The 24,867-nt window shown below is 51.4% G+C and overlaps 1 protein-coding gene across 1 annotated transcript; it reads left to right on the plus strand.

Annotated features, from left to right (window-relative positions):
• Nucleotides 1-1,170: 1,170 nt before the first annotated feature.
• Nucleotides 1,171-19,482, plus strand: MAP1LC3A (microtubule associated protein 1 light chain 3 alpha). Its single transcript, XM_058850454.1, has 4 exons — nucleotides 1,171-1,320; nucleotides 11,213-11,268; nucleotides 17,618-17,724; nucleotides 18,253-19,482. The coding sequence occupies exons 1-4, from the start codon at nucleotides 1,281-1,283 to the stop codon at nucleotides 18,413-18,415; spliced, it is 366 nt and encodes a 121-aa protein (XP_058706437.1). The 5' UTR covers nucleotides 1,171-1,280; the 3' UTR covers nucleotides 18,416-19,482.
• The last annotated feature ends 5,385 nt before the right edge of the window (nucleotides 19,483-24,867 follow it).

Here is a 24,867-nt window from a genome sequence, read left to right on the forward strand (position 1 = left end):
TTCAAAACTGCATCTTTCATATATAAATATATATATATATATATATTTTTTTTTTTACCAAGGTTGAACTTAATCCTTTAACATTTTGTGTTTGCTCCTGTTTTGTGCCAATTCACTGTAACAATGAGACATTACTCCAGCATGATACAGCTCCTGTTGTGGCATGCAGTGAAGAGAGATATTAGACCTGGTGAAACACTGATGCTCTGTTTGCAGTTGTTTTTGATTCATTTACCAGCTCCAGAAATAGCTGCCCTATTTGTAGTCGTGCTGCGGGCTTTAATATATTCAGCATAGCCATGGCTGTGAATGCAGCAAGGAAAACAAAGGGCTCATTAGCTGGGAGATGATTGGGGTAGATATGGGAATTGCAAATGACTGAGTACCTGTGTGAGAGTAGTTCATGTCCAGGTTTGTTGGCTGGAATCTATGGTTTGAGCTGTTGTGGCTTCACCCCCACACAATCCTTCCTTCTCCTCCACAACAGCCACGATTGCTGCCCAAAGCTGGCAGTGACACTTTTGGAAGATGTTTGAGCAGAGATGTCCAGAAGATGCCACTGTAGGGCTGGAGTCACCGACACCTCTGTCCTTTGAGCACCTCTGGAAATCCCAGCCCAGGTGTGCTTCTGCTGCCTTAAGCAAGGCCCTCAGGTGCGCTGCTCCATCAGGACTGGAAAAAATGCTCGTGTTTGGAGCCATCTCTGAATAAAGCATTATGTACCATCAAGAAATGGGGATGCTCTGCCATGGTGTTCCTATGGCATGGCAGTCCTCATGTCACCAGTGCTCTCTCTCATGTTGGGGCTTATACAAAAGAGGGGAAGATGTCCTATTACTAACAGGACAAAAGGGAATGGTGTTAGATAAGAGGTGAGATTTCGATTGGATATTGGGAAGGAATTCTTCCCTGTGAGGGGGTGGCGAGGCTTGGCACAGGGTGCCCAGAGAAGCTGTGGTTCTCCCATCCTTGGAAGTGTCCGAGGCCACATGGCGGGGCTTGGAGCACCCTGGGATGGTGGGCAGTGTCCCTGCCCCCGGCAGAGGCTGGCACGGGCTGTTCGGTGTGTCCCATCCCAGCCCGTGTGTGTTTCCGTGCTCTCCCGGTTCCGTCTCCGCGGGCCCCACGGGCCGAGCCCCGGGGTCGCGGGGGTGGGCGGGGCCCCGGGCGGGATAAGCCCCGCCCCCGAAGGGCGGGGCCCGGTGACGTCAGCGCCGCTCCGCCGCAGCCCCAGCGCAGACGGAGCCGCCCGGTGCCGGTGCCGCCCCGGTGCCGCCGCGATGCCCTCGGACCGGCCCTTCAAGCAGCGCCGCACCTTCGGTGAGCCGGGACCGGCCGGGAGCGGCCGCGCGGGAGGGAGGCAGGGAGGGACGCGGGGATCTGCCCTGCGCCGCCCCCGCCGTGCTGCCCTGCGGGGCGGCCCCGCCCGGGCCGGGGCTCGGCGGCCGCGGGTCCCCGCCGGGCGCGGCCGCGGGAGCAGCGGGGCCCGGGCCGGGGGCGGCGGCGCCGCAGCCGCCGAGCGGTGATGTCATCCCGGCCGGGCCCGCACCGGGGGGGCCGCACCGCGCCCGGCCGGAGCGCAGCGCTGTCCCCGGGCCGGCCCCGCTGTGCCGCTGCTCTCCCGGGGACCCGTGGCCCTGGGGCGCGGGGGAGGTCGCGACGGGCCGTGGAATGCCCAGGACGAGGGTGATGGCCGGGTGGCCCTTTTGACTGTCAGAGCACAAAGACCTCCCCAAAAATCGCCTTCCGCGCTCCTCATCTCGTCAGCGTTAGGGCGGGTGTTCCAGGATGCCACACGCCCTCTATGATGGTTGTGGAGACCCAGAGGAGCCAATGCTCCATCCTCCCCACCCCTTTGTCAAAGGTGCGTGGCAGGGAGCCTCAAAAGGTGAGGAGGTGACTGTAGAAAGTCACAGATTTTATCTCCAGACCCGGTAGTGGAGTCCGAGGAAACATCAGCTGCTGCTTCTCTTGCCCTTTTCCAGCTGGCACAGGGAGAGGTGTGTGTTTCTGGCAGGTTAAATTCCCGGGGAGGGGGTATCAGTTGATCTTAACTGGCTGTATAATGCTGAAATTGGTGCTTCCATGCCATAAAAAGACCTCATATTGTGTCAGAGACTGTCCAAACGCAGGTGAGGGTGTTTCCTACATGAGTTTTAAAATTGGAGCTTTGGCCTGCTGAAAACTGATGATCCAGCCCCTTGCTGCTCTCTTGGAAACTGTAAATATTTGTTATTTCATTGGCACAACCCTTCTGGCCTTGAATGCTTACCCAGCCCTCCCCTGCCACAGAACCGAGCCAAGGGAACATGCACAAACAAGAACCAGCCGAAGCCTGGGAGCTTGGGATACTTGCTGGGTCCCTGCTGTGTTCTCCCATGCTATGTATTAAAACCAGTAAAGTCCTAAATCAGCCCCTTAGTAACTACCTACTCTTAAACCGGTGAGAATCAGCTTAATATGGTCAAGAAGAGACTGGTTTGCCTTTGTGAATTGCTCAGACTTCGCGTGAGCCAGAAGGAAAACAAAATCTGAGGCTCAGAGTAGTTGAAAGAAATCAGGATTAAAATAGCCCAGGAGGGACAGAGGGGGTGAGAGAGTTTGGTGCTGGTAACTGCAAGTGCTCCTTGTTTCTCTGTACTTTCCTCTGCCCTTTTGCTCTCTCAGCTGACTGGGCTGCAGAGCTGAGCCAGGAGGAGGAGGAGGAGGCCTGGCAGCCCCCACAGTTGCTTTGGGTCAGGGCTGGAATTATTCTGTTGGAGAAAGTAAATACGGCTTGTTTTTGTCTTTGAATCATTACACAACAGGAGCAGGAAGCGATTGTTTACAATGCAGTTGGAGAGGGCTGGTGGAAAACATCTCCAGTGATTCTGTACCCTCAGAATGGCTTAATTTTTAAGGCTTCAAAACTTTACAGAAATGGAACGGTTCCAAAAAAGCAGTGAAAAGGCAGAGTCAGGGCTATGGCTGTTTACAAAAGGCACCCAGGCTCCAGTTTCATGGCAAGTGGCTGCCTTAGGTCTTGATTTGCTGCTCCTCAGTGAAGATTCTGCTTTCCTCAATGCTTGTGTTCCCCCTTCTTGTATTTTTGGAATTTTCTGTGAATTTCTTGTTTGTTCATCTGCTTGGTCTTGGGTCGCTCCTGAGTAAAATTTCCTGGTTTCTCTTCATCATTGTTGAGGACTTGAGAAGGGGACTGTCTGGGAAACACCAGGGGTTTGATCCAAGGTGTGTGGAGGGCATGGAGCTGTGACTCCTCCCGTGATCTGAGGTGTTGTCCCTGGTGGGCAGGTGAGCTCTGAGACGCAGCCCTTGGCAGCAGAAAGTCCCTGCTGTGGGTGCAGGTGTTAAAATGTGGCAGCACCCTCTACATCCATGTGCTGAGGCACGTTCAGATCTGTTGCAGGAGTCCAAAACAATTCCCAGAACAAAGCTGTGGTGTGTGTCAGAGGAACAGGCTGTCCTGGCAGTAGTGAGAGTGTGCAGCAGCCTGACGACACCGTTGCACTTCCCGAAAGGAACACGAGTCCTTGGGAGCATTGTCCCACTGCTGCTGAAGCGGGGTTTGCACTGGGCTGGCAGCAGCTGCCAGCTGTGTTTTCAATGCAGCACAAAACCAGCGTGGTGACAGACATGGGCCTGGATCCCAGACCGGCCAGAGGACCCGGAGTACCTCACTCCTGTGCCCCGGTGTCCGGCTGAAACCAAGGCAGGAACACACCTACATGTGTCAGCTGGAGCCCTTGGCTTGGTGACAGACATAGAGGTTTGACCTCAGCCTCTGTGGACAGAGTGTTCCCATCCCAGGTTCCATCCTCTGGGATCTGCCTTTGGTTGTGGGAAGCCACTCCTCTTCAGAGGAAAGGCAGCGCTGGGTGTGGAGCGAATCCCCTGTTGGCTCTGGGGACCAGCATCCCTGGGGACTCACCCACTGTGAGCCAGCCATGCCTGTACCCACTGAGAGAACAGCAGTGGCTGAATTGCATACACCATACTCCATACACCATCCACTGTGTGCTTATCACAACAGTTCTGCTAGCTGGTGCTTTGGGAAAACATCTGCATATTGATGTGGGGTCGGTCTGCGAGCCCTCGCTGGTCCTTGGCTCGTCCTCAGGGTGTCTGTGCTCTGGCAGCTGTGCTTTGAGAGATGGGATTCCTTGAGAGGATGCTGCTCCAAGCTGCTGCTTAGCTGCCTCTGTCTTGGGTTAATTACTGAGGACATTCTGTGACTTGACTGGATGTGGGGGTAATTATCAGCGTTGAAGAACTGAACAAGCTCCCAGAGCCAATGCCAGCCTGACATGTAGACCACAAATTTTGATTTTTTTATTATTATTCTTTTATATAATACAAGGTCCTGACTGGCAGCCAGGAATAATAAAACCTGTGTGTTTTGTTCATTACTTTTTTTTTTTTCCACTATAAAAACTTCAGATCATCCTGTGAGCCAGAAGGGTGGAGACTGGTGAATCCAGGGGCTGCCAGGCTGGTAGGCCCTTGATGCCTCTGTCATCGAGTAGCCATGAGCCATGGATAAGTCATGTCCCTTGACTTTGGTGTTCTTCTGTGATCAGCCCCAGCAGGGATCACGGCCAGGAGAGTCACTTGGGAGGTCTCGCAGTGTGTCACCCGCTCGTGTGACATTCTGTGGTTGACTGGCAGTGTGTAAACTCTACCAGCTCTGATATGCTGTTGTTTGCTGCCTTTTGTCCTCAGAAGGTGGTTTAAGGCTGTGAGAGAAAATGCAGGAATGAATTCAAGACTCTGGTGTCTGGCACATGTCCCCAAAGCACCTCTGCATGTCCTGTTTGTGCACAAATAGCAATGACCTGTGCTGGGCAAAGGCTCTTGGTGCATGCAGGTGCATGGTGGCTGCACCAAAATAGTCCTGCCAGCAGTGCCAGGTCTTTCTTTGAGCAATTTGAAGTGTCCTGAGTAGTTCTGAGAAATGTGAGTGTGTTCCTGCTGTCTTGGAGGCTTATGGATGGGAAGGTTGTCCAGGTGGAAGGTCACGCAGCAGGCAGAGGGAAATCCTGGCACGGCAGCCTCCCGAGGGCTTGTACAGAGGGAACTTGCTGTTCCTTTACCAAGGATAGTGAAACTGTGATTAAATGTTGAGCAAAAAAGCAGTTCCTTATCTGAAACTGTGATGTAAATAGTCCGTTTGCCATCCTGACATGACACACAAGGTGCTGCCCGTTTGCCCCTTGTGCTCAGGGGGTGCAGTGAGTTTCAAGCTGTTTGGATGATGGAGGTCCAGTGTTCATCCTGCATGGCCCATGGCAGGAGTGAATCACAGGATGACAGAATGGTTTTCTTTGGAAGGGGCCTTAAAGTCCATCTCATTCCACCTCCTGCCATGGCAGGGACACCTTCCACTGTCCCAGGTTGCTCCAAGCCCCATCCAGCCTGGCCTTGGACACTGCCAGGGATCCAGGGGCAGCCACAGCTGCTCTGGGCACCCTGTGCCAGGGCCTTCCCACCCTCACAGGGAAGAATTCCTTCCCAGTATCCCATCTAGCCCTGCCCTCTGTCTGTTTAATGCCATTCCCCCTTGTCCTGTCACTCCAGTGGTACTGTACAGAGGACGAGAGTCTTGACGTGTATTTAGAGTTCACAGTTGTGGTGTGTCTCGGCTTGATCACGAGCTGAGCTCTTATCATGATTTGCCAGATACAAATGCTCATTCCTGAAGCCAGGCTCAAAATCATACTGTTGTTGTATTTTTAAACTGCTAAAAAAAATGAAGTGTGTCCTCTTTGTGTTTTAAAATCCATTTTCAAGCTCTATTCTGGAGCCAGGAAGGTTGGGAACTTCTGCAAATGAATAAGGCTGCTGAGATCCTTCTGCAGTCACAGGACCCCAAGAAACTGGCATTCAGAAACCCTCCCAGGCACTGCACATCTGGTATTGCAGTTACAGTGATGGGATGGAGAGTCATGAAGACAGAGCATCCACTGCTCCATGTTAATGTTGGTAATACCTTCCAGGGACAGTGGAGCTTCAGGCTCCACCTAGTCCACCATGCAGAGATGTTTTCTATCAGTTCAAAGCTTTTACTTCAGGGCAGTGTAGGTTTGGTCCTGAGTCATTTGTCCTGTTCAGAGCACCCAACTTTGCAGACGGACACATAAAATAAACCTGACAATCAGAAGCGCTGTCAGGTCTCTGCAGTGCTGCTGTCCCATGTAGCCTGGGACAAAAGCACCCTTTGGAGTGCTGAGGACGCCTGCCCGGGACACGACCTCCTTCCCTCCTGGATGTGGGAGTCTCCTCTCGCTCCTCCTGCAGCACCACTGGCCTGAGAAGGAGCACTGGGCAAAGACAGGTCAGGTCAGATGCTGGGTGAGCCATGACACATTCACAGGCAGTGTTCCCTGCTGGTTAGAGGTGTCTGGCCTTAGGGTGGTGTGATATTACAGAAATAGTCACTGGTGTTCATCTGGAATGACCTGCGTAACTGGCCTGTGTCTCCAGCACTTGCCAGCTCATCCCACACATATCCTGATTTCAAACCATCCAATTCCTTCTCTCCTGGTAGAAAATCTCTTGGAGAGAAGTCCATGCTCAAACAGCACTCTGGGACTGACCGGGGCAGCTTTTTGAAGAAACATGTTCATTTGTGCATGCACTTCAAATCTTAGGCAGATCTCTCTCCGGGCTGGCTGGCAGGGTGTTGTGTGGATGGCAGGGAGAAGCCACAGGGCCAGCAGCCTGCTGGAAGTGCCAGGGACACTCTGGAGGTGTGGGACACGGGGAGAGGCAGCAGCTCATGGCTGCATTTCTGGTCTATGCTTTGCTTTCCACACACAGCCCTTGCTCAGCTCAGGAGCTGCTCATCTGGCAGCATGCTGGTGACGTTTCCAGGTGGTATTTGTTCTTACTGGTGTTTTCCTAACAGCATTCCTGCTGGTCACAGGCAGCAGGGCCTCTCCCTATCATCCATCTGCTGCCCTGGGGCAGCACCAGTGCCTGAGCAGTGCTTGTCTAGAATCTCCTGAAAAACCGTGCCCCTTATGCAATGGCACTGTTGGAGGACTTGCCATGTGTTTTCCTTCTGTCCCACCATCTGTATCTTTTGTCTGCTGAGGCTCTTTTGCATCCAGGACTGTCCTTTCATGCCGTGTCTGCACAGCGCCCAGCACAGCAGGGACCTGGCTCCCGTGGCCAGGGTTCCTGGGCACTGCTGATAAAAAAGGTTAATGTTTGCAAAGTGTGGCTTAAAATTTTCCACTGTTCTCCTCAACTGCCATAATGATCTCATCCTGCATTGCCGTGGGATACACTGTGTGCTCGCATCTTTTGGAGCACAGCTTGGGAAGGACCTCAGTCAAGAAAACAGCCAAGATTCTGGTGTTTTGGGCAATTTTCAAACTTTGCTGTTGGTACTTAACAGCTGAAGCAGCAGGAGAAATAGGCAATTTCCTGCCATATGCTACAAAAGTACTCCTGTCTTTCAATAGGCCCTAGCAGAGAAGTTTCCCTGGGAATAACCAATAAAACTGTGGTTTTTATCTTGCTGCCATCTTGAGCTCTGACACCCTGGCACTGGGGAGAAATCTGGCTTCCCTCGTAGCAGAGATGTGGTGCCCACAGCTGGAGCAGGGATGGAGCTCTTCCCTCTCGTGCAGGTCATCACTCTTTGCTCAGCTCCTCGGGGCAGCAGGAGGCTGGAGCCTGGCTGCTGCAGTAGATGTGGTGTTCTGCTCCCCTGGCAGCAAGGAGGGACCAGAGGAGGAGAACATGAACAGGGCCATGTACACAGCTCTGCTTTGCTCTGCACGTTTGCCAAGGATTAACTTAGCCAGGTGCTGCAGGAAAGGGGAAAGTCTCAACTTCAGCACAGTTTGAAAGAGCTGCAGGAGAAGAGCAAAGCTTGTAAGATCAGGACTGTTGTGTATGGAATGTGAGTGTGCAAACACTGCTGGTGCTGGGGTGAGGAGTCCTGCCCGTCCTCAGCACCGTGGGGGCTCAGGTGCTGGGCTGGAACCTCCAGCCAGGTTTCTCTGAAGTGCCCTTTAACTGTTTTCTCTGTATTCCTGTGACTTAGGTTAGACTGTATAGACACTAAATTAAGGCTGATATTTATAGCCATTCCTGCTGTGTGATGTTGATGCCTTCATGAGTCACAGGCTCAGCCTCTCGCTCCCACCCTGGGCTGAGGAGGGTGTGGGTGACCATCACTATCTCTCTCTGGGGATCTCTTGTGCCTGCACTCCCGTGTGCACAGAAATCATCCAGGGATTGATGCGGCTTTTCCCGATTGCCAGGCCTGCTTCCTTGGCTCTCCAAGGCTAGGATGAGACAGAGTGTGCTCTTTAGCAGTGCTTCAGGTGTCCTGGAAACTTCTGCCTGTATATCCAGGAACCTGAGCACCTTAGGTGGGGTTGCTCCCAACTGCCTCTTCGAATGAAGTTTCTGAAGTGAGCAATTCCAGGCCAGAGGAAGAAGTGCAGTGCTTCAGGTGTTTGTAGTTGCAGTCCATGGACCTGCTAGAGGCATCCAGCAGCCCCCAGAGTAAAGTAGCACCTGTTGCCATTCCACTGTGGTAACCTGCAGATCACCTTCCTGCCAGAGGCTCCCCCGAGGTCAGGAAGGCTGCAAATGCCCTGGGTCCTGCTGGCCAGAGGGAGCAGGTCCTGGGCATGTGGTAGGTTTTAAAGGGTGGGATGGGGGAGCTTCCACTGTGGCCCAGCAGACTTGAGGGTAGCTGAGATGTCACTGGTGTCTCATGCCCTTGGTTCCTCCTGAGCATGGAGCCAGCAAGACCTGGAAGGAGCTTTCTGCAGCAGCCACCTCTGTCCAAGGCACCCCATCTACTCCCCTTGGGGGACAAAGGACTGTGGTCCTAGGGGTGGGATCCTGAGGCACTGATGTGCAGCTTCAGTGACAATGGAGCCTCCTCCTCTCTGTGTGGTGCCTTTTTCAGTGTAATGAGCAGGAGGCACCTCTGTTTCCACTGTATAAATGAAGGTGGTGATGGCTTGTGTCATGTCTTTGTCTGTAGCTGGTGATGCTTCCAGGGGGCAGGGAGGGGTGTCTGGCATGTGGCTGCCCTTTGGCACACGCAGCCTAAGCTAGTTGGATGCTCCAAGATTGTCTTCATTTACTAGTCATGATAACATGCCTTCAGCAAATTCCTTCTCTAACCCTTCTCACAGTTACCTGTGTTGTTGGGGCTTCCTGTGCAAACAGTCCTGTGACCTTGCAGGGTAGCACATGGTGTTTAGGAAGCTCATCCACATGGCCATCTGATAGCAGGGAGAGAGAAGCAGGCTAGGGTGGACAGTGAAGCCAGGATGACTGGCCAAACAGGACACAGCTCCACAGGCTGAGGAAATCTGAGCTGGCTGCAGTGAAGCTGCTGGAATTTCCATGGTGATCAGTGTTGTCCAGTTGAGCTCTGGATCTCCAGCCTTTTGGATGCTCCATCCTGGATACAAGCAAACATGTGGGAATGGGGCTCTGTGGGAGGGGGCAGCTGCTTCTGCTCCAGCTGGATGATGTGGGCTGGGTGCTGCTGGCACTGTGTCCTTCAGCATTCCCAGGGAGATGTCTCGGTACCAGTGTCACGTGTGGTGCTGATGTCTGTGTGACTCCTTGGCTGATTGGTACCTCAGGGGAAAATTGTCTGTATCACAAGGATGACTCTGGATCCCTGGAGCACTGGATTGGATGAAAAGGAAACATGAGAAGGTGCATCTTCTATTATAAAACCCAAAACAAATATGCCTGAATTTTTCATGTAATCCATATAATCTTGCTCTGTGTTACTCGCCTATGGAGTCCTACAGGATAAAAGGTCTAACAATTACCAGCAGAATGGTATTTTCCTCTCAGAGGATGTAGAAATGGTGCTCAAAACTTTCTATGATCTGGTGATTTTTGTAGTCTTGTGGCTTTTAAAGAAACTCCAGTTTCTTTCCAAAGTCATATCGAGCCAAATTCAACATAGAAGCAATAGGGTTTTATTGAGTGCTCAGAGGAGAAATTTTCAGTGTTTCTGAGGAGAAAACACTCAAACACATGCATTTATCCTGCCCTCCATTACCGTGGTGGGCTGTGAGAAACTGGGGCTGTGTGAGCTGATGAGGGGAGCCGGGCTGGAGCTGGTGCTGTGCGGAGTGTGGCAGGATGATCCCGTGACAGATCCTGCCATACCCAGACCTCTTTTCTAGGCAGTGCTTAGTCACTGACCTTCACCCCTTGGCTTACTTTCTGTGCATTTCAGACGGGTCTTTGTAGGCTGTGAAGCATTTCCCAGAGTAGTGGCAGTTCCAGGAGCAGCTCAGGTCTGTAGTGTCCCAGGAAGAGCAAGCACAGAGTCCCTCCTGCCTGGATCTGGTACTGCTTCTTCCACTGCTTTCTGCTGGTTTGGATTGTGGAAAGCAGAGAGCCCTCTGGTAAAGCAGTGAGGGGTATGGGAATTCTCCTGTAAACTGGAAGAGTGCACAAGCTTTGTGTGTTGCCTTTTGTGTGTGTCAATAAACATAAACTCTAGAGGAAAATGGAATAGAAATAGAAAGTGTGAGAACAGCTGCAGGAAAAGTCTTTCTATACATGGGTCATCTCCTTGCTTAAGGTTTTCTTCCTGCATCCAGGCCTAAAAATACCTTCTCTCAGGCCAAGAACTGTTGTAGCTACTCAGTAGATCTGTGCTAGGCAAGGAGTCCTCCTTGCCGAGGTGCAGCTCTTGTGGAACCAGGCAGTGTGCCAGAGAGTGCTTGGAAGTGCACAGCAGGCAGAAGGAAATGGCTAAAACCCATCCCCAGCTGGAGAATTGTCTCCCTGGGGGAAGCATCCAGGAGACACAAAGAGCATGAATTTGCAGAGCACAGCCCCCAAAGCTGTGCTGCTGCCCTGCACGCGTTGCCAGGAGCTGCATTTGCTTAGGATGGATTTAAGTTAGTTTTGTTATCTTTATGGTCTCCTTTCACTCTCCTGATTTCCAGGAGTGCTGCCCAGGGAGAGTGGGATGTCCCAGCCTGGGGGGATGGCTGGGGCAGTAGGAAGCCATGAAGGGCTGGTCAGTGAAGCTGACATCTGGCAGACCATGCTCAGGAAGGGCCTGGTGAGCAGAATACGCATTCCTTGGGAAATGTCCCTCTCTATGGGTCAGGCTGTGGCTTGCAGGGTGGGTACCTCAGTTCTGCTTGCCCTTCCACACACAGGTGTTTCTAACTTCATTTCTTTACTTTTTTCTCTCAAGCGGATCGTTGTAAAGAAGTGCAGCAGATCCGAGAGCAGCATCCAAACAAAATCCCGGTAAGTGATTGTTCTCACTCTTCTGTGTCAGACTTTGTTCTCAGGACCCCTCTGTGCTCCTGGGTGTCCTCCATGGAGCTTGCAAAACTTTGCTTCCTGGAATCAACACAGGATGGTCCCCATGAGCCTCCAGTGCCTTGTGTGTGCTCAGGACAGGTGTGTTCTCTGCAGTGCAAAGGACAGTCTGGCTCTGAAACTCCAGGGGACTGATTTGATCTCAAATCTATTTCCAAGCTAGTGCAGCAGGAGAAAACTCTGAAATGGCTTTTTTTTTTGGTTGTAGTAGCTACCTGATTTTTCCTGGATAACCTGGTAAGGATTTCTCTCTGCCTAGAGAAAGATGTGTGGGCTGATCTTTGCTGCATTAAAAGCACAGAGTCTGTCTTAGGATCATTCATACCTATTCTGTGCTTTCCCAGCACCTGTAGTTGACAAGCACAGGTGAGACACCATGAACTTGCAGTTCTTCCTGCCCATGTCACACCTAATACTCTGAGTTGCTCTTTGGCTGTGAGTGTGCTTTTGAGTTCCTACCTGAATATTTGCTTCTCTTCCTGAGAAGATGGAGAACTTAGAAGAACATCTCACCCCTGGAAGTGTTCATGGCCAGGTTGGACAGGTCTAGTGGAAAGTGTCCCTGCTCATCTTTAAGGTCCATTCCAACCCAAACCATTCCATGATTCAATGAAATTATGTACTTAGGGCTTGCTCAACTTACTATTAGCAATATCACAGCATCTATGACCAAAAAGACAGGATCCTAGTTCAGCTTCCTCTCAGCATTGGATGAACATTAACCTTGTCTTAAAATTGTAGACTATCAGTATTTGGCCTTCAAGACTGAATGTCTTAAACTTCTTTTGGCTCATCTTAGTCCACTCCTGCCTCACTCTTATTTTGTTTTTAGCACACTGTCTTCTAGCCAGAAGAATTCTTTCCCCTCCTCTTCTCCCACCACCACTGTGGTGTTCACATGTTTCCAGTTCAGCAGAGCAGGGCCTGCCCCTCAGAGCACCCTGGGTACAGGTCATCAACACATTGATTTTGCTTTTAACATGGTTTTAATGGCATTAGGCTGGTTCTGCATTTCTCCAGAGTTGTGGCAGAGCGAATTGCAGGCTCTGGCAGTAAGGCCAGACTAGAAATAAGGTGTACATAAAATGCACACATGTGCATGTGTCAAGTGCCTGCACACAAATGTGTGTTGTTTGGGGAATGGACAGAATGAGCCAGAGCTGTGCATCCACAGTCAGAGTTTTATGGCATTACTGAGACATGGTGGGAGAGCTCCCATGGCTGGAGTGCTCTTTGTATTGGGGTCAACACCACAATGCCAGTTTTGCTGGAGGGATAAAAAGAATCAGGAGGTGAGAAGGGTCATGAAGGCCTTGTGGGATCCAGCCATGTTTGTGTCACTGGTGTCTCTAAAGGCCTGGTCCCTGTTAGATCCCAACACCAGTTTGGTGCTGTCTCTCTTCTGTCCCAAGGCAGAGCTCCTGCAGGTTTCAGTGCTGGGCAGCGATTAGAGCCTCCTGCAGGAGTGTGGTGTGGGCACTCTTTTGGGTCCAAGCACTGCAGGCTCATCAGTTTGGGAAGGTCTTGTTCATCTGTGAAGGACAGGAGCTGTGTTTTCCAGCTGACTGGCTTCCCTGGAGAGGTGCTTGGAATTAGCAGAGGGGTTTGAGCCCAGAGCCCAGGGGCGTTAGGGAGATCCAAGGTCACACCCTTACTGCTGACAGAAACCACAGCAAAGCTGTGCAGCACCTGCTGCCCTCCTGCATCTCCAGTTTCCAGCTGGAGTCCTTGGGCAAGTCCCTTTTGCTTTGGAGGGGGCCAGGAGGATTTGCAGAGGGCATGGCCTGGCTGTGTGCCCAGGCAAGAGCATGTCTCTCCTCTTTGCATGAGTGTACTTGCAGGGAAAGCTGAGGAAGGGACTGACGTGGAGTTCTTTGCTTGTGTTTCAAGGGAAGTCACAACCCAGGATGCCCCACTGGCACATAATAAGGACATAGGCAGGAGCCAGGTCCCCCGTCCACCTCATGCCAGGGGCTCCTTTGCTGTCTCTGCCTTTCCCAGAGCTGCCTGCTCTGGTAGAAAAGTGCTGCTCTAGCTGAGAAGGTGAGATGGTTGTGTTGGCAGTAGGTGCTGCTGATGCTCAGCTCTGTTGGGAAGAAGTCTCCAGCTGCTCCTCGCAGGGCAGCTCCTCCTTGGGCACTCAGAGCAAGCAGAGGACTTCCAGCCTTTTCACTGGAACCCCCATCCACAGCCTCAATACATGTTTTCAAAATCATCTTCTGTTGGAGGGCAGGGAGCCTATGCCCCCCAGCACTGTCCCTGCCTGCTCTCAGCCCTAGGGATCTTTTGGGAGATGCCTGAACCTCAGAGAATCTGAAATTGCTGGGGAACAGCTTGTCCTGGACAGCATTGGGGGAAACCATTTCCCAAAGCCCTGCAATGCTAAATTCAGACAGGCCTGGTGAGCCATGGGCTGTAGAGGGGAGTGAAGGCAGGGCCACCCCTCGTGCTGGTAGGGAGGGCTGAGGGGGTATTTGGGCTGTGCAGAGAGGGTTCTCTTGGGTTCATCTGAGCATCCACAGAGGATCATGGAAAGGCAATGGCAGGTGGGAGATCCCACATAATGCCCTGCCCTGGCACAGTGGTGGAGGGAAACCTAAATTATGGACTCAGAGGAAGGGACCCAGAACTTCTCTGGGTTCCTGGGAGGGCTGTTCTGGGGAGTTGCAGATGTAGTGTGCAGCACTGATATGACTCGGGATGGATCAACACCAGAGCAGCTTTTTGGCTGAGGGCTACTGTGTCTGTTGGTACTAAAGGACCTGCACCCTCCTCTGCCAGAGGGGGACAGGATGAGGCTGGTGCAGTCTGTGCTCATGTGAGTGCTCTGTGTGTCTGTGTCCTGTGGCCATGGATGTCAGGGAGGTGTTACATACACATATTTGAGCCTCTGTGCCTACTGGGAATACATTCCCAGCCTCACTCCTGGTTAGACCTTGCCTCTGTTGACCACCACATCTGGCCATATTCCCTACCAAACTCCCTTTCAATTTCTCCAGACTGTCCCCAGAACAAAGGTTGTATTTATAAACACTGTCCAAGCCCCCTTTGCAACGGGACCAGGACTTTAGGCTCTGCCCTGAGCATCTCCCCTCCCCACCCATGCCCACTCATGATTTCTGCAGAGATCTGTGGTGGGTTCCCTCTGCAAGAGCAGGTGTCCCACACTGAGGAACCCCCTGGCTCAAGGCAGCAGCTTGGAAGAGGATCCAGGATGGGAGGTGGCTGTGTACACCCGCCCTGTGGCCACAGGGGTGTAACTTTAGCATTTGATCATGCTTTTCCTTCCAGAGCTAGACAAGAACGTTTTGTCCATTGGCCACCTGTTCTCATAGCTGGGTTACCCAAATAGCAGCTCATGTGCTGGAAACAGAAACTCTTGGAGCTGTTCTATATAAGAAGCTCTGTGTCTGCTCAGGGCACAAGGCAGCTGCTGCTTGAAGAGCCAGGACAGCCATTGCATCTCATTCTTGGAGTAATCTAAAGGTTTTTCTTGGGATGGAACTGGCTGGTAATGAGAGACACCAGCCTCTAGTCCTACTCTTGTGAGAATTGAGGCATCATCCAGGTGTGCAGGGCCCTCTCTGCAGGTAAAGGTGGATGCACAAACAGCTGCTGTGTAGCTGCTCCTTTGTGCAAACCAAAAAGCTGAAGGGCCACTGTTGCCTGTGAGTTTCCCAGCACCATTCTTGTATGTGGCTGTTGAGAGTGCTCAGCCCCTCAAGACTCTCCCCACAGCCAAAATACTCACCTGTCCTTGTAAGACTCAAGTTAAATGGAGTAGGATGGTTCTGCTCATCTTTTCCTGGCTGTGCCCTCCTTGGAGGGATGAAGGGCCATTAACAGGTTGGTGGGGGATGTCCCAATGCATGATTTAGTCTGTTGCAGAAAATGGTTCTTTAATCAGATCCTCCTTTGCAAAAGAGGCCGAAGGGGCAATACCTGGTGTTTGCTTGCTGCTTGCCCAGGCGTTGGGTTCCCCTTGGATGAGATTTGTCCAGGGTGGGCTCTGCAGAGGCCATTTTGGTGCAGAGCTTCCAGCAATGCCCCTCACACCCCTCCCTCCTCCGGGAACTGCCTGCAGCCCAGCCCTGCCAGATCAACCCCATGGCCTGGGGGGCTCCTCAGACATTCCCAGCTCACTGGTGACTCCACAGTGTTCCTGCTGGGGTGTCTGATTGTCTCGGTTTTGGAAGACAGGTGTCTGCTAGGGAGGGCAGGAGCCTCTCTTGGAATAAAAATGTAGACTCCCTCCTTCCAAATTACTATAATTTTGAAATCAAGGGGCTCTCGGGCAGAGATCTGGGGATAGGAATAACAGTTCTTTACTAGTATGTGCAACAAGGCAAACAACAATAACTACAGCATTAACAACAAAACAGAACCAGGGACCCTGTGACAACCTTCACAGCCAAGGCGGGAAGGGATGGAGGGGAGGCTTTGCTTCACAAACCCCTTGGGTGGGAAGTCCTGGTGCTCCTGCAGGGCTCTGAGGAACACTCAGCTGGAACAGCAGGGATGAGCTGAGATCCTGGGCTGGTGGATGAGGTGGATCAGCAGGGATGAGCTGAGATCCCGGGCCAGTGGCTGAGGTGGATCAGCAGCTTCACGGCAGTGGCTGGCACTGCCACATCTCAGCAGGACAGGGGGCACGAGGGTCACTAATGAAGAAGGAAGAAGCAGCAGCAGCTCCATCTGGGTGATGGTGAATTCCCTTCTCTCTGCAGCAGCAGCTCCCAGCAAAGTGTCCTTCTCCGAAGCTGAAGAAACCCACCAAACTGTCCCCACCCTCCCTTTTTCCTGCCCCCCTTCCCCCCTGGCCCAGCCAAACTCTTTGTGTTTCTCAAGCACCCACTGACCTGCAGTCAGGTTTTCCCCACAACTAATGAGTAAAAATTCCATAGGTGAGCCAGAACTAAAAGAAGGACACCTAATCCCCAGCACTGATCCACCTCTGGGGGAGGCTGGCTGGAGTTCTGCTGCTGTTGCTGCTGCCAGAGGCTGATGTGTCAACAAGGGATCAAAGGAAAGGGAAATCTGTGTTCCTAGAGGTTCCCTGGTCCTTCTGGCTCCACAGAGCCATCTCCTGGGAATTCTTCTCTCTGCATGCTGCTCCATCCCTCTGCTGCCAGAACTGCCATTTGCAGTCTCTCTTGAGTATTTTTGGAAAGGACATGGGAAAATAAATTATGGCAATTCCTTGCCTTATAGTGAAAAATAATGTTCAGTCTCAGGTGGGAGAGGATAATGGGCTGATGAGTATCCAAGAGTCTCTCTCTGGGGAAAACAACAGGTTGCTGGAGAGATGTGAGAGAGCATCACTGTAATGGGAACATATTAAGCTGTATATTCTTCACTTATTTTTGTTTTACTTAAAAGTACATTCCCTATTTTAACTGCCTGCCACTTTGTTTCTCAGAATACAAAAGGTACCTTTCCAGGCTGTCAGCAAACAGCTTCACAGAAAAAAATCATTAATTATAATAGCAGGAAAATGGATCAGAAATCATCATTTAGCCATTTCACAATGATGAAAGTAGGGATCTAGGGATGGTAAGAGTTTTTCCAAGCAAGATGCCTGGCAGAGGAGGATGGGCTGGGTTGTCCCTGTGGTAATACCATGCAAGAGTGCCTGGGAAGCTCAGTGCACAGCTGGGGTGGCCTGGGGTTTCTGATCCTTCTTGGAGGTGGTGTGTCTGTTAACATAAGGAGCAGGACTGGAGAAATCCAAGCACCTCTTTTCCAAAGGAATGCCTGAGTGGTTTCATTGAGACTTCAAAAAGCTGCTTGCTTGGGATAATACACAGCTGTTCCTGAGCAAAGGAATGCTGAATGGCAGCAGGAAGGAAAGGGGAAGGAAACTGCACCATGAGCTGTCTGTAGCTCAAGCCAGCAAAACCTGTGGGTTTGGCCAGTCTGAAAGTGATGTTAAAATACTTCACTCCTCTTCAGATGTCCTGTATGCCAGAGGACAAGAATCTGTATCAGTCCAGTGGTAGCCATTGTTTCTCAGCCAGCCAGAGCACTTGGTGCTTTATTTCATTGTTTTAAACACTTTTCACTGCCTGGCTCAGGCACAGGTGACTGATGAAGAGCCACCTGCAGCCAGGTCACTGCTCATGTCCTTTTTTTGTTTTGTTTCCTTTGAGGGTGAAGCAAAGTGGGGCTTTACCTCAGCTTTTGTACCCATGCTGGTTGGATTTGTATTTGACCTTGGGACCAGTGTGTGGGGCACTATGAACATGACTAATCCTAGCCTTGACTTTCCCCCCAGGTCATCATCGAACGCTACAAAGGGGAGAAACAGCTGCCAGTGCTGGACAAGACCAAGTTCCTTGTCCCAGACCATGTCAACATGAGTGAATTGGTCAAAATAATCCGGTGAGTGGGGTGGTCTCAGCCGGCATGTTGAGAGCCTGTCCTCACCCACAGGCCACTCACTGCAGGGTGATGGGGTGAGGGGGAGGCAGGGGCAGCTGCTGAGGGCAGGGATGGGGATGTGGCAGCTGCAGCATCCTGGTGTGTGGAACAGAATGTTGAATGGGCCAGGCAAGGGCAGGCTCTTAGCACCTTATGAAGGGCTGGGGTCTCTCCCTCAAGGGAGCAGTGAAGGGGTCCCATCCCCTCTTTTTATTCTTCAGCTCAGAGGGAAGAGGCCCCTCTGCTTTGCTCTTGCCAGCAGCACTTGGAGAAAGGGGCTTTGAAGAATCTTTGGAGGCCTTGGAGCCTCAAGCAGCTCAGCTGGACTCAAGGATACCATGTCCTAAGCGGTGGGAGGAGGTCCTGAGGAGGCCCTGGCTGTGCAGGCCTGCCCCAAGGGAGAATAGCATTGCTGGGGAGGTGGAACTGGCTATCAAGGCACCCACCCCAGGTGTGCTGACCCTGCCTCTCCTGCCCTTGCCCCCACAGGCGCCGCTTGCAGCTGAATCCCACCCAGGCGTTCTTCCTGCTGGTGAACCAGCACAGCATGGTCAGTGTGTCCACCCCCATCTCAGAGATCTACGAGCAGGAGAAGGACGAGGATGGCTTCCTCTACATGGTCTATGCTTCCCAGGAGACTTTTGGCTTCTGAGGGCTGCTGAGAGGTGGCATGTGGAGATAGATGAACTGTGGCACAGAGGCCCCTGGCCTCAGAAGACAACACAGCCAGAGGCTCACAAGAGGGGGCTGTGCTGACCCCCTTCCCCTCCCTCCCTCCCTCCCTCCTCTGCCCATCACCCTGTCACCAAAGAGGCTTGTGGCGCGTGTTGGACTCGCACAACCCTTCCCCTCTGTGTAGGTCAGTCCCGCTCCCCCCAGGCGCCCGCCCAGGTGTGTGACACCCCCACCCAGCCATGCAGACCCCACACGGGCCTGGCCCCGTGTCCCTGTGTCCCTGTGTCCCCGTGTCCCCGCGCTGCTCTCGCTGTGCTGTGTGTGCTGTGCTGCTGCCAGACCCGCCAGGCCACCGTCACCCCAGCACAGGGAGAGCCACCTCTCCCCCAGGCACTCATGAAGGGCAGGAGGTCTGCAGAAGCAGCTAACAGATGTTACCATTGCTCCCGAGTTTTAATTGATTTTAATTACACCCATATCAGATTCTTGGTGCTACTGAGTAGATGTAGGCGTCTCTATAGGACTGTGGATAATGTATATCCTTGAGATTTATTTTATTGGTTTGTTTGTTTGGGTTTGTTTGGTTTTTGGTTTTTTTTAGGGATAGATTGGAATGGGGAGAGGGGGAAACTTTCCTGTATTCTGTAGGTAAATAAATCAGGCTTCATTGCACTTTAAAGCATAGTAGATGTCAGAGTGGAATATTCTTTTAATTTATACAGGTTTGCCATCTATAGTGCTGCTCCTCTGTTGACAGTTGTACCTAGATTATCTTGTTTCTTTTGTTTTTTCCTAATAAAATTGATTTCCCTTCTCTCTGTCTCCCCATTGCATGCAATTTTTCAGTCTCAGTGTGTCAAGGAGTTCACTGAAGGAATATACTGATTTATATTTGCTGTGTTCCTGTCCCTGTTTCTCATGTATTATACCAAAAAAATGTATATGATAAAATCCCTCCCCAGTTTAATCTATACAAAGGTATATATACATATATATATATAAATATATATATAAAATAAACATAAATTCAAGTTGTGTCTTGTAGGAATGTTCTGTTCCCATCTCATTTGTCCGTGTTAATGTCTCTGGTACCTCAAGTGTGATGTGTGTTCCCCATGTTCACTGGTGTGTGTGTGTGTATCTGCCCAGGCTTCTCAGCTGGTCAGTCCAAGATGTGGAGAAGCAGCTGGTTGGGACTGAGGGGGAAGATTGGCTTAGAGAACAGAGCACTGGATAGTGACACAGGAAACATGGTTTTCCTTGCCCTACCTGTGGAGTCTCTTGTCCTTTGACTAAGCTTCCTCATCGAGGAACAAAAACTTGAGTTGGAGGCATTTGTAAGTTTGTTTTTAAAGGAAGCTTTGAGCAGTGCAGGAAATGGTGGCTCATCCTGAGCACTCCATTAGATTTGTTCTCCAACCAAAGACAGGGGCTGATGGTCATTTGGCTGGTCAGTGTCTCCTTGCTCCTCAGCTCACTCTACTTCCTTTGCACCGCCCAGCAGAGAAGGGTTTAGGTGCTGACAAAAGTTAGGGCTTGCCTGAGTTGCAGCTGACTGTTGTTCCTGTCCTGCACCTGCAGGGAGCCCTCAATCCAGGAAAGGAGCTGGTGTGAGGGACAGTTCCAAGAGTGCTGCAGGAAGATGTTGGAAGCCAGCTGGAGCACAGCTCCTGGCAGAGTGTAGGTGAGAACAGCTGCCCTGCTGGTCCTGGCAGCTGGAGCAGATGTGGATGTTGCCCCTTGCACCAGCCTCATGCTATTTAAACTCCAGTCCCTGAGGGGGGACTCTCCTTCCTCATCCACCTTCCTGTGGGATGGGTGCTGCAGGTGATGGGGCTGGGCCAGCGGCCCCAGGTCAGCCTGTGGAAGGTGCTAAAGGAGTAGCAGATGTGCTCCCAACAGCTCCATGCCTGTCCTGTGCTGGGACCCCAGGGCTGGAGGCAGCTCTGAAGGTGAGATCTCCCCTGAGTGGGGCAAAGGGGCAGAATCCCTCCCACTCCTGCTGCCCACACTCTGGGATCAGCCCAGGACATGGAGGGGATTCTGGGTGCCAGCACACATGGCCAGGACATGTCCACCTCATCCACCAGCATCCCTGAGTCCTTCATTGGGCTGCACTTATTGCTTCCCATGTGGTATTGTCTTGGAGGTTTGACCACTTCCAGGATCTCTCCTCTTACTCTTTTTCAGGCAGTTCTTTGTTGTTCTCTGTTCTTCCACTCTATCCTTAGCTCCCAGTTGTCGCTCTACATTAGGAACAGCAAAAGTACAACACAGACTCTCTAGCTTTGGTTGCAAATGAGAGCAAGTTTTATTCTTCCAGATCTTCTTTTATAGACAGTTCTAAGAAGGTCTGAGAAGGTAAACCTCTCATTGGTCATTAAACCAACAAACCGCCATCACTGGTCACTTAGGCGACAAACAACACCTGCAAAGGTTGTTCTCCTTCTCTAAGGATTGTTTGGATTTTTCCTTATGATTTCTCAGGCCAGAGAGAGAAAGTTGTGTGACTTAGTTTCACACAAGCTCAAGCTAATGCCTGAAGCCCAAAAATCTCTTATTTGACCATTGTCAGTTCCCACACCCAGTGAGTTGTAAATAAAGGTGAGTAACAACTCAACCCTGGGGAGTCTCTCTCCAGGGGCACACAGCAGCCCTGCTCACTCTAACACAGTTGAGTTTATCTATTCAGCTGGGATCTGTATGGCCTGGCTTCTCATACCTGCAGGTTCTCATAGGTCTCTGAAGGGGAATGCTGCTGTCTTGTCCCCTCCTGTCTATGTGAGAGATGAAAGTGGGCCCTTTCCTTGTCCCTCCCACTCTGCTGTCCTTTCATGTCCTTTCATGTACGACCTTCAGGAAGTGCTGTGTGTTTTGACACAAGCCTGGGTTTTCTATGGGCTGAAGCCTCTGGGCATTGATTTAGGTATTGCTTGACTAGTGGATGATACAGGTGCCAGACTGGCTTCAAGCACTGACCAAAACTGATGGAGCCAGCCTGACCCAGAGCTGAGCCATGCAGCTTTTGTGGCACAGCTCTATGACTGATGCCAAACAATGGAACCACCGGGGAAGGAGGAAGCCGAGGTTTCTCTGGGTACAGTGGAATGCAGGTGAGCCTGTAAAAAGGGTATTAGGGCAGAGCACTATCAAGGAAAGATACAAATGCAATGCTGATCATTTCCCTCATGACAGAGGAGAAGGTGAAGACCTGAGGATGAGTTTGACAGTTTCAGAGGGCACTTTTTGTCCCCATCTGTCTCAGCACAGATCCTGATGCTGGTGTGTTCATCTTGAGGCCACCCACAGTGATGCTGTGCAAGAGCCTGGGGTGAATGTGCACTGCACTGGGGCTGTGCTGAAGAAAAAGCCACTTCCACATAGGTTCAAGATTGCAGAATACCTATTTCACTTGATATGGTAAAAACTATCATAGCTGGCTTCCCAGTTTGTCAGCATACTCTTAAGTGACCAGTCACACATAAAGGACACGTAAATCAAGGAAAACGGTCTGGGCAGATGTGGCAAATGGATTATACAGGACTGTTACCTTGAGACCATGGGTGTGGACATGATTTTCTGAGCCTGAGAGAGTAGGGGAAAAGTTCCTGGGAACAGTTGAACTCTTGAAAGGCTGAAACTCTCTCAGGCTCAGAAAATTATGTCCACACCATGGATGTGGATTTATCTGTGAAAGCTGGTTGCTGTATCTTACACTGCATACCAAAGCCGATCCCCATCCAGCCACAGTGTCCAGATACCTCTGCACATCTGTACAGGCCCCTGTGTCACTCTCCCAGCACCACAAGCTCTGTAAAGCACCAGGTCCTGACAGGTGAGCACAGCCAAGTGTCACAGGGATGGGCAGGAGGGTTTTCTGCAATTTCATGGGGCCTGGAGGCCACTGCAGTCCCTGTCTGCGGGGGATGGCAGTGTTGGGTACCGCCTGGCGCTGAGCTCCGGCTGTCCCACAGTCTCAGCTCGGTCCTGCACCTTCCCCAGAGGTCCCCAGCCCGTGCTGCTGATCCTCTACTCTCACATCTGGCTTTAGCACTCCTCACCATAGAGAAACCCCCTTAAGTCCTGAATAGCATTCACTACCTTTAAGCAGACAAACCCAAATCCTCCACCCTGTCTCCATAATGGCTCAGAGAGGGCTGGGGCATAGGAACAATACCTCCTTGTTTTCTCTCTCCTGGAAGCTGGGAATACAAAAGACTTGTAGCTGGCCCTGTATTCCTTATCACATAGCCTCCCTTTGCTATTTGTCTTAACCATGTTTCTCCACACTCCAGCCAATCCTTTCCTAGACAAATACCATATCACCCACTCTGGGCACGGGTTGCCGAGACCGTTTCTCAGCACCTCTTATTGCTCCCTCTGAGCATCCATGTCCTTAACTACCTCTGGGAGAATATGTAAACCATCTCAACAGTCTCCCAAAGGACCCTTCAGAGGTATTTTAGGATCATCCCTATAGTTGAGACACTTTTTTGACTTTCCTTTTGGTTGCCCACCCTTTGCGTCCTGCCATGGTTTACTCCTGGAAATTGTACTCACCAGTGAGATTTCTCAACTTTCCCTTACTGTCCCCTCTGGACATCCAAGTTCAGTGGTCCTTTCTTTTGGACTCTTCACAGACCCCGCTGGACTGTCTTCTGGACAGTCTTGGGTACCCAGTCAATTGCCTGGTGCTGGCCAACGCCAAAGGGAGCTGGTCACCAAAACTGGGTGAGGCACACCTCCAGCTCCTCTTGCCATGTGCCAGACCCGGACAGTGGAAGGATTCCAGACAGGTCCCCAGTTGCCAGAAAAATCCACAAATGCCACAGGTTTATGTGCAAAAAGGAGACAGAGGAGTCCTTCAACTTTATTTGAATAAAGGGAGAGAGTCCATCAGGGCACACAAGTGCAGGCTTTTCTCTCTCTCAAGGTTTCAGAGGGTGCAGCCTCCTTTTATCCTAACTCCTGGCTGCATGTTGCCCTCTTCCTTTGCCCATTGGCTAAGACACTAGGAAGGTACAGCCTCCCTGAACCATCTACCACATACTCCCCCTTTGAATCTGTCACTTCACCCCAAAGTTCAGAAGCTCAGGCTTATGCAGACCCATTTGTCTATTTCAGGAGACAAGCTGTCTGGGCTCTCTAACAAACCTGCTGCCCAAGTTTAGTAGACACATTAAGACCCATTGCAAAAACGTTAACACCCATACCTTCACAAATCAAATTGTTTGTAAAGACATTAGCTTTCCTCTCATCCTTTTGACCTTTTTCCCTTTTCCTTGTAAATGTGTTGAGCCTGTCATCAGTGGGAGTCCCTGCACCAGCCAAAGGTGACAACCTCCAACTGACATGGGTTGCCTGTACACTCCAGAACCTCTAACTGCCACCCCCACAAGAGGTTTCTGCACAGGAAAGAATTTCTTCCTCATGTTCAGGTGGAACTTCCTGCTGAAGGGTTTCTGCCTGTCTCCTCTTGTCTCATTGCTGGATAATGCTGCGCAGAGCCTGGCTCCAGCCTCTTGGCACCCCCTCTCTAGATATTCACCTAGCACAGCGACAGCAAATGCTCCTGCAGAGCTTCTGGGGCAGCTTGGTCTGAGGAGAAAGGGCCCTACAAAAAGGAGGGCAAAGACATCATTGTCCTTTACACAAGGCGAAAGCCAGGCTGCCTCCAATGGGACACATCCCTCCACTCACCCAACAGCAAAGCTTGCTGTACAAGACAAAAATGCTGGGTGCTCCTCATCTCCCTAGCCCAGATTCCCTGTAAAATTGGCTTGCAGCATGGCTGAGGTGGTAGAAGGGAAAAGGATGGGACAGGTTACAGCAGGGAAAATGAGCAGATGCAGTTTGGCCTGGTTTGGAGGAAGCACAAGCAAGGCCTTAGGAGTAAACTCTTTATTGATTGAACAAGGGTGTGAGGTTTGCTATCCGGAGGGTCTTCAGCTCTCCTGCCACACACAGACGAGCTGTGGGTGCACTGATCTGCGCCGTGCTCCAGACTGGGCAGGGGGCTTCAGACCCTCCGGAGGGACAGGCTGTAGGGAAAATGGTGGGTCCACAGATGGGAGAGTGTTCTCAGCAGCACAGCTCTCTTCTCTGCCTTGGGATGTGGCTGGGTTTGGGACAGGTCATTGAAAATTGTCTTCAGGGGCTGGTACAGCCAGACACTTACAAATCTGCCCTAGTACAGACTGAACAATCTGATTTGCTGTGGTCTTTGCATCTGAAGTGTTGTCTGAGGTTGTTGGATTCACTTCTCTCTTCACTGTTGCAGGGTCCTCAGGCTCCATGGGTTTGGCATTGCCAGTCCCTTCTGCTTGGAGCTCTGGTCCTAAAGGAGGCGGCTTTTCTCCTGTGCTTTCTTCCTGGCCCTGTTCTTCAGATGCTCCAGAGATTCCTGGCTGCATTTGTGTGTTGGAGACC

The sequence above is a fragment of the Poecile atricapillus genome, chromosome 15, assembly GCF_030490865.1.
Source record: "Poecile atricapillus isolate bPoeAtr1 chromosome 15, bPoeAtr1.hap1, whole genome shotgun sequence".
Taxonomy (NCBI): domain Eukaryota; kingdom Metazoa; phylum Chordata; class Aves; order Passeriformes; family Paridae; genus Poecile; species Poecile atricapillus.

Bases quoted from the DNA above. Each gene is read 5' to 3' on its own strand.
- MAP1LC3A (XM_058850454.1), top strand. From the start codon at position 1,281: ATGCCCTCGGACCGGCCCTTCAAGCAGCGCCGCACCTTCG. The intron at 11,269-17,617 runs GTAAGTGATTGT...CTTTCCCCCCAG, and splicing joins AGCATCCAAACAAAATCCCG to GTCATCATCGAACGCTACAA. The intron at 17,725-18,252 runs GTGAGTGGGGTG...TTGCCCCCACAG, and splicing joins GAATTGGTCAAAATAATCCG to GCGCCGCTTGCAGCTGAATC.